The sequence below is a fragment of the Dermacentor andersoni genome, chromosome 1 (genome assembly GCF_023375885.2).
Source record: "Dermacentor andersoni chromosome 1, qqDerAnde1_hic_scaffold, whole genome shotgun sequence".
NCBI classification, from domain to species: domain Eukaryota; kingdom Metazoa; phylum Arthropoda; class Arachnida; order Ixodida; family Ixodidae; genus Dermacentor; species Dermacentor andersoni.
The window spans coordinates 155,396,959-155,415,238 of NC_092814.1; the positions used below are offsets into that span (position 1 = coordinate 155,396,959).

General features: G+C 42.4%; 1 protein-coding gene across 3 annotated transcripts in view; it reads left to right on the plus strand.

The window, feature by feature from the left end:
• The window catches only part of LOC126532566 (kelch domain-containing protein 4), a 52,182-nt gene that overhangs the window by 20,027 nt on the left and 13,875 nt on the right, over positions 1-18,280 (plus strand). For all 3 annotated transcript variants that reach the window (XM_072287797.1, XM_050180154.3, XM_072287800.1), the window contains 2 exons: positions 4,316-4,545; positions 11,223-11,446. In XM_072287797.1, the coding sequence (XP_072143898.1) occupies positions 4,316-4,545; positions 11,223-11,446 (454 nt within the window). The remainder of the gene's footprint in view (positions 1-4,315; positions 4,546-11,222; positions 11,447-18,280) is intronic.

Consider the following 18,280-nt stretch of genomic DNA (forward strand, 5'->3'; position numbering starts at 1 on the left):
CAATGGTTGTGCTGGGTATTCTCTCCATTCCCCACAGCAATGCTGAATGTGAGAGAATATTTCGCACTCTGAACAAAACTCGAACTGAGTTTTGCTCATCTGTGTCTGAGAAAACGCTTGAAAGTCTGCTGATGGTCAAGGGGCACCAGAGTGGTACTTGCTTTGAGCAAACCTACACGGAGAAGTTTCTGAAGCAGGCAAAGTCGGCAACAGCAAAATCATTGCAAAAATAAATTGTGCCCCAGTGGAGTTTTCGCCCTTTACTCTCCGAGACACGGATTTCACTTGCGGTTGTGAAAACGTGAGTAAGCTTGTTGCAAAAGGTAAATCCCTTTAAAAAAAGAAGAAAATCCTGCCATGCACCGCAAAACACCCTGTTCCAAAAGTTCTCTTGCTCCAAGCAAACCGTGAAGGCGACGGTGAATCAACTAACAATACTCGGTCTGCCGACCATCACTGGACATGCTGGGGCCGTTGGGCTGTTGAGGCGGCACATCGTTGGCTGGCAAGGGTTCGGAGGTCACTTCTCCAAAGATCGCCAGCCCCCGCAGGTCGATTGTAACAGCATGAAACAAGCGCTGTGAGGTTTCTGGAATAATATTTTAACAGTCCATGTTGACTTAATATTTGCCTTTAGTGTCCCTTTAAATGGTGTTCAAATTTTGTGATGTTTGAATAAAAGGGAGTGTTAAATATTTAAATTAACTTGAATATTCTATAATTCAAAGCAGTTTCACTTGTTGAGGAGTTACATGTATTCATTTTTGTCTGCATTGAGCCAACATTCAACAACAAAGGGCAGGCAGTGATAAATAACATGCAATACAAGGAATACATTGTTGAAGCTTGCTAGCACATTGTATATCACGGTTTCCTATATACGAATAAGGACGCATTGCTGCTAACTGGAGGGTATATAATTTGGGGTGGGTGTAGAGAGGTGTAAAATTACCAGCAGGCAAAGATTCCAAAAGTTGTTGCATCATACATCTGTCCTCAGCTTCAGTTTCCACTTTCCTCTTCGTTGTTTTCATGAAGCTTCTTGCACTCCCTACAGTTTCACTTTTGTTCCTCCTGGTATGCTATGGTATTACACTGCCAGTTGTGGTAATCCCAGCCATTCCAGATTATCACTAATAATTTGCAGTATTTAGGTGTCTTGTTGCTTTCACATTTTTATCACCTGCCCAGAAATGGCAGCTGTGAACCTTGGATGCCCTTCTTCTCTTGCATCATTTGTCCATGCTAAACATTGGGAGGACAGCTCAGCTCAGATTGTGCTTTTTAAAAGCTTTGTTCACCATACTGTGGAACTGTCACTGCTTTTCAACAGAACTGGCCTTTTTATGCAGACTCATATTGCTGGGAGATTGAATGCAATGTTAGCTAGGAGGCAGGTGCCTGCTTCATAGACTTCATAGTTTGAGAAATACTTTCTTGCTACTGCTGCTGCTCTAGCGTGCACTTGCACCCACCTTGAAATTGATGTGTATCAAGGTGAATTACTTAATCTCTAACGATTCCTCTTGGTTTGGTAATGCTTGTCACAGTTTATCATGACGGCATACCAACTGGCTCAAATTCAGATGCGCTTCAACCTGTCCATTTATCTCTGAGCAATATGGTGCAGGAAAACGAAGCCCAATACCATTTCTATTAACACATTCCGCCAGCTTCCAAGTGTAAAAAGTGATGCTATTATAAGCAACAAGAACTTTGATACTCTCAGGCATCCCTGTTGCTAATGTTGCGATCTTCTTTTCAAGCCTTTTCTGCAACAACTCCTGTACATTCACGATCAATGATAGAAAACAACTGAGCTCTTTTTACACTTACTTTTTAATTTCAGCAGAGTCTAAATGCCGCAGTGTATTGTTGTGAAGGTGGAATGATGAAATTAGGAAATTTGCAGGCATAAGTTGGAATCAGCTAGCACAAGACAGGGGTAATTGGAGATTGCTGGGAGGAGCCTTCATTGTGCAGTGGACATAAAAATAGGCCATATGATGATGATGATCATTGTGATACTGCTGGCTCGTTTTTATAGAGCACATATATTGCCTTGTTTATGTGGCAGGTATGGCATGTTTGAATTTTCCACATAGTGTCGTCTTTTATATGGTTCCAAGCAAACCTTTCAGGATTTTCCAAAGGAATTTTTCCGTCATGCCTGTCAGACTCACATGTATCATGGTAGAGATCAGACGTATTGAATTTATGTTCCTTTAGAGCATCAGGCTGTTCTTGCAAAGCTGTATGTCCTTAGTACTTCTTCACTGTCTAAAGTGGTGAATGCATGCATCCAGATTGCAGTAGCTGGCCAGCTGCAACATTAGTGTGAATGAGGACACCTTTCAGGGTATAAAACAAACTCCCAAACATCTTTCCTCAAATATCTGTGGAGATTTGGCTTCTCTCATACCATTGGTGAAAAAAATGCGCAGTTGACAACTATGGATGAGCAAGGCCATCCACCTGTAGTGGATGGCCATCTCTTCGCTTCTCATCAGAATTGCCTAAAATACCATCTGTACGGTGTGCAATATTAAAGCAAAGCTTTCTTTGTGTACCCTCTTGGATTTTCCTGACCACGGCTGGATGCTCTTGTCTTGCTGAGTTGCTCACACTTAAAAAAAAAAAAGATTTATTACATGTCTGTCGGTGGTATTGAACGTCGGTCCCCCAGCACGTCAGCCTGATCCCTTAACATACATCTGTTGTGCCAATGCCAATTACTAGCACTTTGAGATGATCGCTTTATGGGTCACATTGCACAGCATGAGTGTGTGAGAGTGCATGTATGCACTCCAGTTTCCTTTACACCAAATATGCAGGAATAAAGTGGGCAAATTTATAACATTATAATAATCGCTTCACAAAAGCTTTGCTTCACATAGATTCCAAGATGGATCTGCATTTTTCTTTCTATTTTTCTTTCTTTCTTTTTTTTTTTTTTTTTTGGGGTTGCTATTGAAGGCAGTAGCAAAACTGAGTTCCCAAGATCATTTTCGAACCATTTCCACGTGTTCTGTGCTGAACATATTCTTAGGCTTCTCCCTCAGTTTTTGTTTTTCCACCAACTCTATAGGTGTATTCATAGACTAAGTAAGAAAGTTGGCCTAGTTGGTGCAGTTGCCTTGGCTGATATATTTTACCTGGAGCAAAAACGATCAGAGAAAAGGACAAAGGTGGACAAGTCTAAACACTAGACTTTGAATGACACTTTATTAAAATTATGGAAGGGAGAAATTAATGATCCACCCAACTGTAGCACGATACTACTGAGAGAACTGAAATGAGTTTCTCAAAAAGAAAGCTTTGCAGTTGAAAAAGTTTTGTACTGGTCCGAGGATCGAACCCAGGACCAACTCCTTTCTAGGGCAGTCACTCTAGCGTCTGAGCTAACCAACAGGCCAGCAGATCGAAGAGCAAGGCCAAATTAATCGACAACTCGCAGCACGGAGACATTGAATATTACAAATTGGCTTTGTGGAAGCCCACAAGGTGGAACCAAATTCATGAAATTGAAAATTGTCATCCACTTGACTGTAGCACAAAGCTACAAAGGATACCGATATGAGTTTCTTAAAAAGATTCACAGTTGAAGAAAAATTTGTCCTGATCTGGGGATCGAACCTGGGATCAGCGCCTTTCCGGAGTGGTCACTCTACCATCTACTCTCTGCCACCTACCATACGTCTAATGCATTGACAGCTGCATAGGAGGAAGTAATAATCTCGCTATACAAAACACACCAGAAAACAACCACAGACTTCATTTCTGTGAAGCCTTCTTAGGCTCACAGTTGTGCTAAGCATGTAGTACTAACATTTTGCCTGAATGTGTTCACAAATTGGTATGTGTATGCTCCTTCACATTTTTTTTGCAGTCCTTGACTGTGTGTGGTAGGCTGTTAGATTGGATTTGGCTTACTTATTACCTCCCTGTCCTTCTGGTCTTGCAATGTTTGCTGAGTGCAGGAAACATCATGAATTTTAGCTCCCCCTTCAACTTCATCAAGCGACATTTTTCTTGTACAGAGTTGAGGCAGCACAGCTCCGAGACAAAAAGAAAAAGGCAGGGTCACATTCACCTCAGACAATGAAGGACACATCTGCTGTGCCCATACTTGTTCATATTGTCATGTATGGCAGATTGTGCACAGATATACTGTGCCTCAGAAACACCTCTTTCTTTTTGTGCTTTGCTGGATTTCATACAGCGTACTAGAGAATGAAAAACTCTATAGATGTATAGACTACTTAGGAAAACTTAATGTGCATCTGAGGTTGCTGTCTGCATTCCATACATTCAGGCTGTAATGGTGCCTCAAGGAGGGGGCCAGATGTGGATCTTTGGGGGAGAGTTTGCCAGTCCAACGAAGTCCCAGTTTTACCACTACAAGGACCTGTGGGTCTACCATGTTGCAAGCCGGAGCTGGGAGCAGGTGAATGCTCCAAGAGGGCCCAGTGCACGTAGTGGTCATCGCATGGTGCAAGTGGGTCGTCAGCTGCTGCTTTTTGGTGGCTTTCATGAGAGCACCAGGTTAGTTTTATAGCTGTAAATCACAGTGATATCACCACATGTACTATGTGCATTCTTAATATTTTGTGCTGAAAAGCAAAGATTGTGAGGTAGTGGGGATACATGCAAGGTTTTGCTTCAGTGGTATGATATTCCATTGGCCGTTGCAAAACTATCAGAAGGCTTTGTGCTGCCAAGCGTGCTACTTTTTTTTTGAAGAAAAGGGAAAGAGCAATGTGAAAAAAATGTAGGTTCAGCCGAGGTCCTTGATGCTCTGTATATTGTAATATATTTCTTCTTGACTGGTTGTTACAATGCACTGTTTGTTATTAACTGTCCGCCCAACCATTAAAAAAAAAAAAAAAAAAAAAATATCCGACCGCAGTACACCTAGGGTTGGCAAATATTTTTCAACTATTTCTTTTTATTCTTCTGCCCACCTTCTCCAAGTGCTTTTCTTTCTATTCATCCCAATTCCCTCAGGGTAGCATGTAGGTGAATATACATCGGCTAAACGCTCTGCTTTTCTATAAAGAGCTTTCCTCAAATACAGCTGGGAAGTGAATGTGCTCATACTTTCACATTTTAGTGGTGGCAAGAGGTGCGCAAGCTAACACAAGTGGTCCCGACTAAATCAGAGATTGAAAGATTGACTTTTTAAAAAAAGGCAGCGCATGGTTTGCTGCCGCCGTCAAATTTGTAGCTCTCTCCATTTCGAGAATTAGCCCTCTTCATGTTGAAAATTAGCCTGTCTTACAGATGAAGACTTCTGTCTCAAAAGATGAAGTCGTCTTTGTCCATAAGCCATGCTGAATTTTCAACATGAACCCATGCCAACAAGCTCATTACCCTATTTGTAACACTTCGTTGCACTTCTTGCACCTTCACTTGCTATCGCTAAGTGGAACCATCTGGCACTGTCTTCTTGCGGCATTCCCATCAGCGTAGGCTTACTTCTACCACAAAGGCTGGCCCTTAATCAATTACAACTGGAAATTTTAACAGATAGAGCACCATCGTATCTGCCCGAGTGCTTCTTAAGCATGTTATCACTTCGGGATAAATTCTACTGCTGTCTTACCCACATGCACTTTTAGGAATGAATTGCATTATCATCACAAGCTGCACACTCCGGACAAGTGCATGTGCGCATGCACCGCACAAAATTGCAGAAAATACAATTGTCTTATTACTAGTCTAGAATGAAATGTGGCATGCAACACCTGACTTTGCAGTCACGGCAAATATAGGCTGCTGCTTTAGGAGTAAAACCATGTCAAACATTGCGCTCAGGTGTCATTAAATAGAGAGTTTTAGAATAGGGGCCGCAATAGTTTGGGGCCCCAAACAGCTTTGCGGGTGTTAGCGTTGGGGCACGTAGGAGTGAAGAGTTTTAGAATAGGGTTTTACGTTTGCGGATAGCGTCTTGCGCTGACAGCGCCACTATACGGCATCAAAGAAAAGCTATTCGAAATAATTAAATAAAATATACCATTTTATGATAGGAATAATAATTTTGACTTGCGTGTATTTGCATTTAATTACAACTTAGAGGTTATTCTGTAAGCAGCAAATAATTAGTTGCGCTTAGTTTTGAGCAAACCAACTTTACTACCCTTCACCAGACAAGCTTAGCCGTGTTAGGCCTACGAGCCATAAAATCCACAATCGAATTCAAAATCAGCGGCGTCTAATGAGTCAATCTTCATAACACACGCTAGTTGGGAGAAAGCGATAACCGCAGTCACTTCTCCTAGCTTGCGAACTTCACGCATTACCGCGAATCGAACCCAGTTTTGTGCTAGGTTAGAGCCGTCGCTTCGATGGGTGCCGCCATGTTTGCCGACGCAAAGCTTTTGGGGACGCTATTTGGGCTCCCGCTAAATCGGTGAAATAGCGTTCCCAACGCAAAACCCAAACGCAGTTTGCGTCGTGCGCATGCGCAGTGGCTTCGACGCTATTTCTTTGGGGCCCCAAAACGTTTGGGGCCCCTATTCTAAAACTCCCTAATGTTAGATTTTCTTAAAACTGTTTAAGGTAAAGCTTTCTTTGGCTCTTTTCGTGGGTCTGGCATTCGTTGTTTTCTCGCTGAATAAATCTATAGATATATATAGACAACTTTGGAATCCACGTTGAAAAACACAACAAATTGATTTTTCACGTTTCGGTTAGAGATCGGCCTTCATCAAGAATTCTTGATATAAAGGGCAGTTGCCGAAACATTGAAAATTAATTTGTTGTGTTTTTCAATGTGGGTTTCTTGAAATACCCATACAGCTGTCAGAAACTTATCTTTCATATAGAGTAAATCCCACATAGTATATCAACGTCAGATATATAGAATTGTTCATTTAGAACAGTTGTAACATCCCCTTGGAAATCCCATGCAAAAGTCTAGCAATATACTATGCGTGTATTGAACTCCCATTCACCACCACATTCGATATATTGAACGCTGTGCCACGTCGTGCCCCTGCAAGTGTGCTTCTAATGGGAATGTGATCACTTCTCATAACGAATTTGAAACAGAACTGTTTTAGCAGATGCTGTCAAACAACAGATTGAATCTGAAGGACAGCAAATGCCACGAAAAAAAAAAAAAAAAAAATGAGCGGGGTGCATGCCTCAGTGTCATGGCACATGTGGATCGCTCATGCAAACTTCAGCCATTAGTTATCAGCAAGATTGCCACTGTGCTTCCAGAATGCGAAAGGCCTCCCGGTCCGATACGCATGTTTCACACGAAAGCGTAAATTACCCTCAATAATTTCACTGAGTGGCTCCGGGCATGGGATACCGAAGTGAAAATGTATACGCTGCCAGGTTTGTCTTGTATAGACAGGGGCTTTCCATTTTGCGAATGGCATTCTAGGGTTTCGCTAGGAGTCAAAATGAATCCGGTCCTAATCCTCACTTTGACGGATTTTTGCATTACTGTCTACATTTAACAAAACCACCCCACGCCATATCCGCACATCGTGGAATAGAACCCCCCTCATCGCGGCAGCTGGACGCAAAATACTCGTCACTGTACGATTCGCAAGTCCGTGCTGAACATGTTTCATTCGGGCTCGCCAGGTTACACATGATTGTGAATTGAGATGTTTTGCAAGCTGAAAGCCACTTTCAAATCTAAGCGTCTGCATATAGTGTCAGCAGTCACTGACGCAGTGTAAGGGCTGAGAACAAAGGGACCTCAAGGCGCCCGCGGCATGCAAGAATTAAATGGGCCGACTTGGGATGGTCAAGTAGCGAGGACAACTGGTTTCAACGGAAAGTCTGTTCTGAAACCCAGCACAGCAGTCGAACCCACTGTGGTGGCTTAGCAGCTATGGTGTTGTGCTGCTAGGCACAAGGCCACAGGATCAAATCCCAGCCATGGCGGACACATTTCGATGGGGAGGAAATGCAAAAGTACCTGTGTTGCGTGCATTGGCGGCATGTTAAAGATCCCCTGGTGGTCAGAATTAATCCAGAGTCGCCCACTACGGTGTGCCTCATAACCAAATCGTTGTTTTGGCACGCAAAACCCCAGAATTCAATTGTATTCAATTCTGCCTGGTCAACTTGTTGCCGACATATTACAATCAACTGTTTAATGGCACATTGTAGCGTAAACGATGCCGATCATGCTTACGCGTGATTTGCAGTACAAGTGCACTGATGGTGGCACTTCCACACTATGTCCGTTTCTACCTTATCCTAAATAAAAACACTGTAAAAAGCACTTCGACCCATGCAAGGCGCATTGTGGTCTCGCAGCCGAGCGACGCAAGCTTTTAAGGTTAATATTGCAATCAAAACCCACTAAGCTGCACAAGTGACTTGCAACATTAGTGTGAAAAACATAAGAAAAAAGAATGGGAAAAAAAAGTCGTCTTTTGTGGGTTCAACACGTCCTTGGGAAATTGGTGAATCAATCAATTCCCACTTTTCACAATCCCAAAGCACTGTCCGAGACTTGTGGAAGTTTCAGATAAGCTTCAGATAGGCATACATATTTTATATTTCAAATTATCAATATACCGAACTTTGTTGTGGTTGCCTTTGAGTTCAGTATATCCGGTATCGACTGTATATAAACAACTTAAGCCACTGGGTATGTGCCCATTCTTGGCCATTCCCCCAGAATGGATGTGCTACTGTGACACAAGGAGTATGAACCCTTAAAGGGACACTAAAGTGAAAAATGATTTCTCCTGCATCAGTAAATGACCGTTGTACAACACCGAAAACACCACTCTTACAACGATAAAACGTTTGGTAAGCCAGAAAAAGCGCAAGAACGAAATACGGGTGGCGACGCCCACTGAAGTTCCCGCACCTGGGGGCTGTGACGTCTTGGATTTTGATGGCATCTTCTAGGGCCTACTAATTATATATAGCGGTACAGATGGACTACATTGTGTCCTAAAGGAACCAAATATTAAACATGGCAAGTTTTGAAAACCTTTATTCAGCCAACGCAGCCCAAATGCGAAAACATACTTTGGAATCCCTGATGTCACGCTGACGTACCGGCGCTGGGGTTTCGGCGCAAAATTCAAATACTGATACTTGGACCTTCATTTTCTCATCTAATAATCAAACTATTCTTTTTTTTTTTTTTAAATGACTGCCTGCAGGGTTCTCAAACAATGCTTCATTAGTCTAAACTGATTTATTGTTTCACTTTAGTGTCCCTTTAAAGGGTCCCTGAAACACTTATAAGTAATTATAAAATGACATCACTATTAAATTACGTCGCCTCACGAATCTTGTGCCTCAAAAATTTTTCTAATCTTCTGATGTTAGACGCAGTTATTGGACCGATCAGTGTCTTACTTTAATTTACACTAGTCTGCTGAAAGCTACTCGGGAGACTGCAAAAGGGTGCAAGGGAGTAATGTCTCGCTGGGGGCCCACCAACAGGTTGAAAGCGAGACGGCTTGTGTCGACACCTCGTGGCAGCCGTGGTATCTGCACAGCACTTTTCCATCTGTGAGGCCAGGTGCAGCAATGTGCAACTGTCATGTTTTGACTGGCAGTGCAAAGATTAAACTATTTTTCTTTATTTTTGAGATTGCAGGCACATATATTTGAATTATTTCATCATGGCAGTAGTCAGTACATGTGCTTACATTAGATACACATTTTGTGAGCAAATAACTTAGTTTAGATTCTATTCCATAAGCCGACTTACACCTTAGGATTTCAGCTTCTAATGTGAAATATTTGTGTCACAAAAGCTTTCTGTGTGCTTTATGTCGACAAAAAGTTTAAATTTCTAGATGCTATACAATGTTGTGTAGCCAATTTTCTACAGCACAGTACACCGACAAGGGAATGCTGTTTTTACCTTTAGTTAAGCATTTTTTCCAGCGAGTGTCCAGGCAAATTTGTTTCCAGCTTGCTCTTCCTGCATCAGACACAGCTAGCTGTTGTCTAGTGATCTTCCCAAGAACCTCACGCCGGTGGCAGCGCTGGTATTGCCAATGGAGCAGCTCGAAGCCAATAATGTCTTACAAAACAAAGTAGCATTCAAGAATGACTGGCTTGAAGTCGCATTAGTTTCACTCAGTAATTAAAATGCTGATTAGTGGAATTTATTTGTGGAGTTGTCTGATAGCAGTGATTTGTTGTGAATTTTTTGTCCTCCTTATGTGTGCAAGATGAAAGTGCATAATCAGTACATCTGTGGCAGATGGTTAAAAAATATGTTCAAATTAAAAAGAAATAGGCTTCATGTGCAGGTGCTATAATAGTATATTAAGAATGAACATTTTGATTTTGATAGCAATTAATCATTTTGTGCTGATAAACATAAATGTTGCTCTTTCATTTAACATGTTCACTGCAACAGCACTTTTTGGAGTCCCGATTTCTATGCTTGGTTACCCACTAGTGGGTGAATTGTCATATTCCTGTGGTGCGTCATGACCTATTAGTGAGTCTGCCAAGTAGTGTGCTGCTTTCAAAGTTCCTCGACGTGCAGGGAGATGGCTCCATGATGCGTCAAATCAGAAGCAACAAGAATGTCTTGTCTTTGTTGATTTCTAGCAAAGATGTCACTTGTGCACTGCAGGAAAGCCCGGTACAACCGCATACTGGGAATGACGGACGTTACTCACGTCATAGTGAACGTGTTAAACGTTGTTACGTGCATTATAAAAGTGGTTGATAAGAATTGTTAAATACATTAATTTTAGGTAACTCTTATGAATCGTAATGAACCGGTTTAAGCCAGTTTGAACCCAAACCAGACCACAATGTCTGAATGTAACCTGAACCAGACTGAAGTGATTTCCAATTCAACACCCTGTGGACCACTGCTAAATGAAGGGAAGTTTGACAAGATGGCAATGCACACAGTCACATTGTTCTCAAACTTTTCCTTGATGTTTTTTTTTTTCACTGAGAGACACCGTGATTCAAAACTAACTAGCTCAACAACAAGCCTTAACCAAATCAGAAAATTACCAGTCAAGTAAATGCAAGCCTTGCTAGAGATTTAGCAAAGAATGAGTTACAGATTTGGTCTGCTTGCTGGCGACATTTATTATGGAAGTTTTATCTATTACAGAGCACCCTGTACTTCATTATACTGAAGGGACACTTCATTTTTGTTAATTTGCTTTTTCTTAGAAAAGCTGCCACAGTTGCTTTGCGAACTGTGTGTTAGTTGGCAGGGAGCCCACACTTTTGGCTCTTGTTGGCAGGGACTACCGCTACTTCAACGATGTGTACCTGTTCAACTTGGATCTGCGAGCGTGGACCAAAGTGGAGTGCAGCAACTCTGGGCCTTCACCGCGTTCTGGCTGCCAGCTGTTGCCAGTGGCTGAAGGAAAAGTTCTTCTTTATGGTGGCTATTCACGTGAAAAAGTCAAAAAGGACTTGGATGAGGGAAAGGCTCACACAGACATGTTCCTTCTCCAGGCCGATAGTGAGTGCTAAAAGCCCCTCATATTGGCAGATTAAGTGATTCCTCAAGTGTTTGCCACATTTTCAGCCTACAGGGTGAAATGTATGATGCTCATTGCCAAATGCATTTGCCAGTAAGTGTATCTGCCAAAATTGCTTCACCTTAAAGGGCTGACAACTGGCCAGAATGTGTTGTGAGGTGTTGAGGGAAATGAAATGACCATGGTTTATAGTGATAAAATCCATCATGCTGTTTGCAATTTAATAGGAATTAGAATTTTAAATTGGCAAAGAAAGTCTGAAGAATCAGTAAGTGGCATGGCCTGGCGGGGAAATCTTGGTACTTCGAATGTAGTGTATGAGGTTACTGTGCATGAGTCGGCTGTTATTAAGTACAGCATACTTATTACTTAAAACTGCAGTTCATCTATCATTAAATGGTTGCATCTTTATTCTATGCATATTATGAAGTAAAGAAAGTTCACGCTAACGAGCGGCACTCGTGCCCCACAAAGCATGGCAGCACACATGTTGTTGTATGCACCTGAGTTTGCGAGTGAGTACCCAGAATTGTGTGGTTTCCCTGTGAGACACAATATGCCATCAACTAGTTATGGTGTACATGGGTGCCAGCACTTCAATATTAGCACATGCGGGGCTATGACAACGCGCTGAACTGCGTATCACATGTAAAGCATCATTTTGCTTTTGAGAAATTAACATTGCTTGGCTAAAAAACACTCTTGATGGTTTAAAGGGTCCCTCACTAGGTCTGGCCATTTTTAGCTGACAAGCGCAATGCATACAATGCGTGCTCACATTCGTGTCTGCTAAGAATGACATCACTACGTGCCGTGGAAAGAGCTGAAATTTTGAAACTAAACACCGTTTGCCCTTCTCCTTGTGGGTGCCACGCTCCAAGACGAGGGTATGACGTATATCACGATGTGCACCTACGTACATGTTTATGATGGGACGTCGCCCATAGTCGCAAGAAATATAGGCTTCCATTTCGTCTGCTTGTTCCCAGTCGTGCGTGCTGAGAGCGAAACTATGTAATTTTCTACCGTATTTCAATGTGCGATCATGCTCTGTGATCCACTTGCGTCTGCCTCGATGTTTGTGTAGCATTGACTTATGCCGCTAATCGGGTGTTCTTGTGTACAGTGCGCAAAATCGTGCGCTGCGCTGCACGCTGTGCAGCAAAAAAAGCATGAGGAAAACAAAAGAAGGTGGGGCCCGTGATGTATGCATCATGCGATCCTCCAGCTCCAGTATGCGAGAACGCAGGGAAGGAATTTCGCTTGCGAAGGCTAGACGGGGCAAGCAGAAAGAGTGTCCTTGTTGGCGGGGGCACTCGCCTCCTGAAATCATGGGTTTGCGGCACTTAATTATTTCTATCTCGGCTATTAGCGAACCAATTTGAAAAATTCTTGTGGTAGAACACTTCCAAGAGGGCACGTAACAACTTCCAGCATATAACCAAAATTTCCTATGTGACCTGCTGAAGGGGCCTTTTAATGACTAAAGCCGTTAGACAGGAAACCACGAAAACATGTAGCTATTATTGTAAAATAATCTAATACTTCGAAAAATATGAGTCGCAGGAACATAGGCCTGATAAACAAAATAATACTTTCTCACAGCCACAGCCCACTTGTCGTTTGCCTCTCACCAATGCCGGCATATAATCGCTATCATGCTCACCTATCGCTGTTTTCAGCGTTCTTCTAGTGAATGACTACATCCCCGCTGTAGGTAGAAAAATTCTTATAAATAAACTACTGCATTTTCCGCATTACCACTTCATGATAAGACTCACTGACCGGTAAGCCTTCCATTGCACTAAAAGAAAAAATGGGTACCATGAAAATTGGTTGTCAGTCCCTTTAAGTGTGTGACTGTGACAGCTGTGCTTTTACGGCAAACAAAAGCATAGTTGAAATAGAGTTCGCAGCGGGCGATTTAGTTTGTATATGGGACTTGTGTATGTGTATTGAAAGCAGTATGTGGTGTTTGCCTGTCCATTCCTCCTCCTATTTTCTGCCGAAGGACTTGCACCACAATACAGCCTCAGCAGTAAACGCAGGGTGTCTACCAGCTGGGAAAACCGGGAAAGCCGAGAATTCTCAGGGATTTTGAATAGTCTGGCAATACTCAGGGAAAACTCGGGGAATTTGTGCTCCTGTCAGGGAAAATTAGCTACGGTTTTATTGAAAGGAAATGAAAGGAATGCTGGCTCAAATAACAGAGGAATCGTAACTAATCATCTTTGACGCCGTGTCGTCGGCTGGAGGAGTTGCCAGTGTACAGTCAATGACCGACTTTTCGGACGCCTGATTTTTGGGGACATGCCCGATAATTCGGATGGCTTTGCGGCACCACCACGTACCCTATGGAGTCAATGTATAAGGACTAAAATTTCGGACCCAAGAACCCTTTGCCGTCCAATTTTCCGGACGTTTTGCCGTGACCGCAGGTCCGAAACGGCATTAAACAAAGCCGCCACTGCTGTCATTTTGGTTATTTCAGCGCCTTGAACCGGCGCTCTCGCACGCAGATCCGCTGGCAGCCGTAGCCACCACCGCGGCAACGCTAGGCGAAGTTGCTTCGGCGTTTGCTATTAAGTTTCTTGCTGTTCGGTGCCGTGTACCGCCGCTTTTTTGAAGGAGCTTGAGCTCAAAAAGCAAAGTGTTGGCTGACACGCAGAGATGCAGGTGTCCCTCATCCAAACCAAAATAAACTCTTTAAAGCAGTGAAGCGCAACACTGCAGCGTGGTGCACAGGCTGAGAGTATGTTGGGACAGTTGAGGTTGACTTTTCAGCTGCTCAGAGAGAATCTCACTTGTGAAAAAGTTTGGGCCTCATACCAATGAGCTTGCTATCAGTTGATATAAATAGCTCATATTCGAAAATATTTGCTTCTGTAAGCATTTCTTTTTATTCGTATTTAAAAATGTTCGACTCGGTTTGCTATGGGCTTCACCATTTTCTTTTAAAGATATTTTATGCGGGGTGCATCTTACTAACCCCTTCCTTCTGTTTTCTTTCTGAATAAAATAAACATTACTCCTTACTATTCAAACTGGATTCAAACTGGAAACTGGATTTTTTTAACATGCTTACTAGAGAGTGACAGCATCGGGTAACATGGTGTCAGCTTGTCTTGACATAAAGTTCTGTGTCACTCAGAGAATATTGCAAAGGCACTCAGTGAAAACCTGGAAAACTTGGGGAATTTGGAAATGTCAACTGGGTAGACACCCTGAAACGAAACCACCTTTCTGTCAGCTGTTTAGATGTTTCCCTCAGCGTGCAGATATAAAAATATAAACAATTCATAAAAGTGCTGCATACAACAAAGCATAAGCAGCCATGATAGTAAAATGCATTGTAATGTAGGCATTTTAACCCCTTGTCACATCTGACAAAAATAAAAGTGCAAAATTGAGTTATTTTTAGAACTTTCAGATGGCAGTTGTTGCAAGGGTACTTCACATAAATAAAAGCTATAAAAGACACAAAGGCAAAGATAAGACGCTTTTTCACATTTATGTCCATGTTTGTGTCACTGGCTTATTTGTGTCGCCACATGCCAACTTGCCAAATTCTTTACCTTGTATGACCTTTGTTGCACTGTTGTCAGAGAATTGCATAGTGGAAGCCATGGTTATAAAAGGCACTGACAATACATGAGTGAGCAACACATCAGTGGCTCTGAGAATTAAACTACTTGTAAAAGAGGGTGCCAACACAAACATTTGTTGTCTGATGACATATGTTGCGATTCTTTCTCCTTTCTAGCTTCTGAAAAAAAGGCATGAGTTTTTATGGTTATACAACTATTATCCGACTTGGTAAATAGAGGTTTGGCCTCGTTGATGTGACATTTTCGTTGGTTTACAGTACAAAACTGCAGAGGCAGAGAGGAAGGACATAGAGTGAGTGCTAATTTAATCAGGTCGTTTATTGGAAATGGACACAAATGTATGTACAGAAAGACATTGCTCAAAGCAAGGATGGCTTGCAACGCTAGGCCACGTTCAGGAAAGATAATTCTTTTTTTGATAGCAATAGATGGCTATATACTGTATAGGCATATACTGTATTTGCACAATAAGTGCACTTGCATAATAAATGCACCCCAAACTTTGCTTTTCATGCTTTTCATAATTAGTCTTTTTTTTTTTCTCCTGATAATAATCGCACCCCCAACTTTGTTCCCATGCAGTCTCCTGAACGAACGGCTGTACTCTAGTTTCTTAGTTCACTTACTGCGACTGATGACAATAGCACATGTCATTGAAAGCCATGCTTTCGGCATTGGGCTGCTGTGCTTTCGGCATTGGGCTGCTGAGCACGAGGTCGCGGGATCGAATCCTGGCCACGGCGGCCGCATTTCGATGGGGGGCGAAATGCGAAAACACCCATGTGCTTAGATTTAGGTGCACGGTAAAGAACCCCAGGTGGTCGAAATTTCCGGAGTCCTCCACTACGGCGTGCCTCATAATCAGAAAGTGGTTTTGGCACGTAAAACCCCATAATTAAATTATGCTTTCGGCATAAAAATGAATGCTTCCCACTGCGGTGCCATGCGACAGGCAATCAATACGACACCTAGACAATTATGCAGCTAGAAGCAAGTAAATCGGTGAGCTGTACTCTCGCCCTATTTTTAAAGCAAAGCTTTTGTTGTCTACCTCCCCGTGATTTGATGTGTTGTCAATGTTGTTGCCGTTGGCTATCTCCCCATGTAGAAGCTGTCGCTATTAGGGATACAATCACTCTCGCGACGTCTCGCATGACTTGGCACCAGACACATCACCATATTCGCACTTTTCAGATACGTTAGCACCATCGCGCATATTTTCTCCAAAGCTGTAGAGTGCAGCGGTGATGAATTCCCATCTTATGCGATTTCCTTAGCTTTCAGCACTTTTTGGAATGGCGACAAACGATCGACGGGCAAAAAATATTCTCATATTCCTTGTAGCACAATACAAAAGTCATGGAGAATTTACCGGTTAAAAAATAAAGAAAGTGCAATGAAGCTGAGGATTTGGAGAATGTGAGTGATGAAACGGTTGTGTACAGTGAGTATTTCAACAAAGAATGCTTTTCTCTGGCCATTTTGGTTGGTGTTTCCAATGTTGTGCCGCATCCAGTGTTTCTACTTCACAGTTACTCTTTTGCGAGTTTATTGTGATACACTATCAAAAAAGAGTTCATATCTCGGCGAATTCGGCTGAAGAAGAGTGCTGTTACTTCAGAAATATGCAGTTCAGGTGGGAAAAAAATTGGTAAAAGAAATTAGAACCTAAAGCATAACCTTTTCACAAAATTTGATGACGGCCGAGTCAGCCTGTGCTTTCATGGCTGATCATCTTGCACCCATCCTCTTACTTGACACTACTAAACTGCTCACGTATTCACGAAAAGTGCTTACACTAGAACTGTTCATATGAGCAGATACCAGCCAGCCATGACGTCATATGTATTATTAGCAAAGGCTGCCGTCCAGTAGTAAACAGCACTTACAATCGAAAAGCTTTGTGAATTCGGCCCCTGATTTTTTTTAGGATTTCAAAAAAACATTGCATAACTACAGTGACAGAGTGAGACATGCCTCCTATCATGAGTGGACATGACAGTTATTATAGGTTAGAGTGTATTAGCGCGCAATATTTTAGGTAGCAACATGACTGCCACATCTAGCTTTATTCATACCTGACCGGCACTGTGGTTCGGCTAACTGCTGTGTGCCTATTCTTGAACATTACAGAGATATTAGAAAACATGGCAAAATTCACTGATTTTTACGGCACTGGTTCGGTCACAAACTTCAAGGTTTATCCTATATGTGAGCTTTTTACTGCACTTGTTATTTTCAAACAAACAGACTGAACATGAACGACGGTGGTCGTGGTCTCCTTAATTCCGCCACATATAATATGGTCAGCGTTAAATGCAGCCTCATGTTCGTTGAGACACCATTGCCTTTCTCTAGAAGGTCCAAGGAATGGGCTGAGTGGTACTAAAGACTCGTAAGCCACTTGCTTCACGAGACACACATTTCCTTGACCCTTCAGTCGCCTCTATCCCTGTCACGTTAAACTTCTGCTGAGCCAACTAGAGGTGCTGGAAAGTGTGAATACTCTGGCTTATAGAGTTTCTGGCACTGTGTCAAGCATGTTATCTTTGCACAGTGCCAGGAACACTTCCAGCTGTCTACTTTGATCTGTCCTGTGCCAGGTCATGTGAAATCTCTCAAAGGTTATGGTATCACTGAAAGTTCTTGCTTGAGAATATTGTCCTTGAATAAAACTTAACTTTGCTCTGCAAGGTACAGTGCAAGGCATCATAGTTGATGACTGTTGCAAGACGTATTCGTCGCCAAAATCTGCTGCATGTTTCTGTTGTAATGCACTGTTTTGTATTGCCAGCTGAGCAAAGCTTCACTTACACCGATTCCTACAGTGCTTGGGATCTGCGTGACTTTTTTTTTTTTTTTTAACTTTGAAAGGGGGTGACTGTTCTGCGACTGCTGTCTGTTGCTCGCTTTTCTGCCTGTCTTGCATTTTGCTGTGGGTGATCGGCCATAATTACAGTTGTACAGCCGGTTTTTTTAATATATAACACTGTGGAGATGCAGTGGAGCGTCGTAACAGCGCTATTGGAAGGCATTTCGGTGTTGACCAAGTGCGCATGCACTACTGGTGAAAGCAGCACGACTAGCACCGTACTACAAATCAAACACATTGTGCCTTTTGGAGACTGACTACTGGAAAGCTGTCACTGTTTACAAAAGGCTTTCACTATTTACAAATAGTGCATGTGTGTATTTGCTACTAGGCTA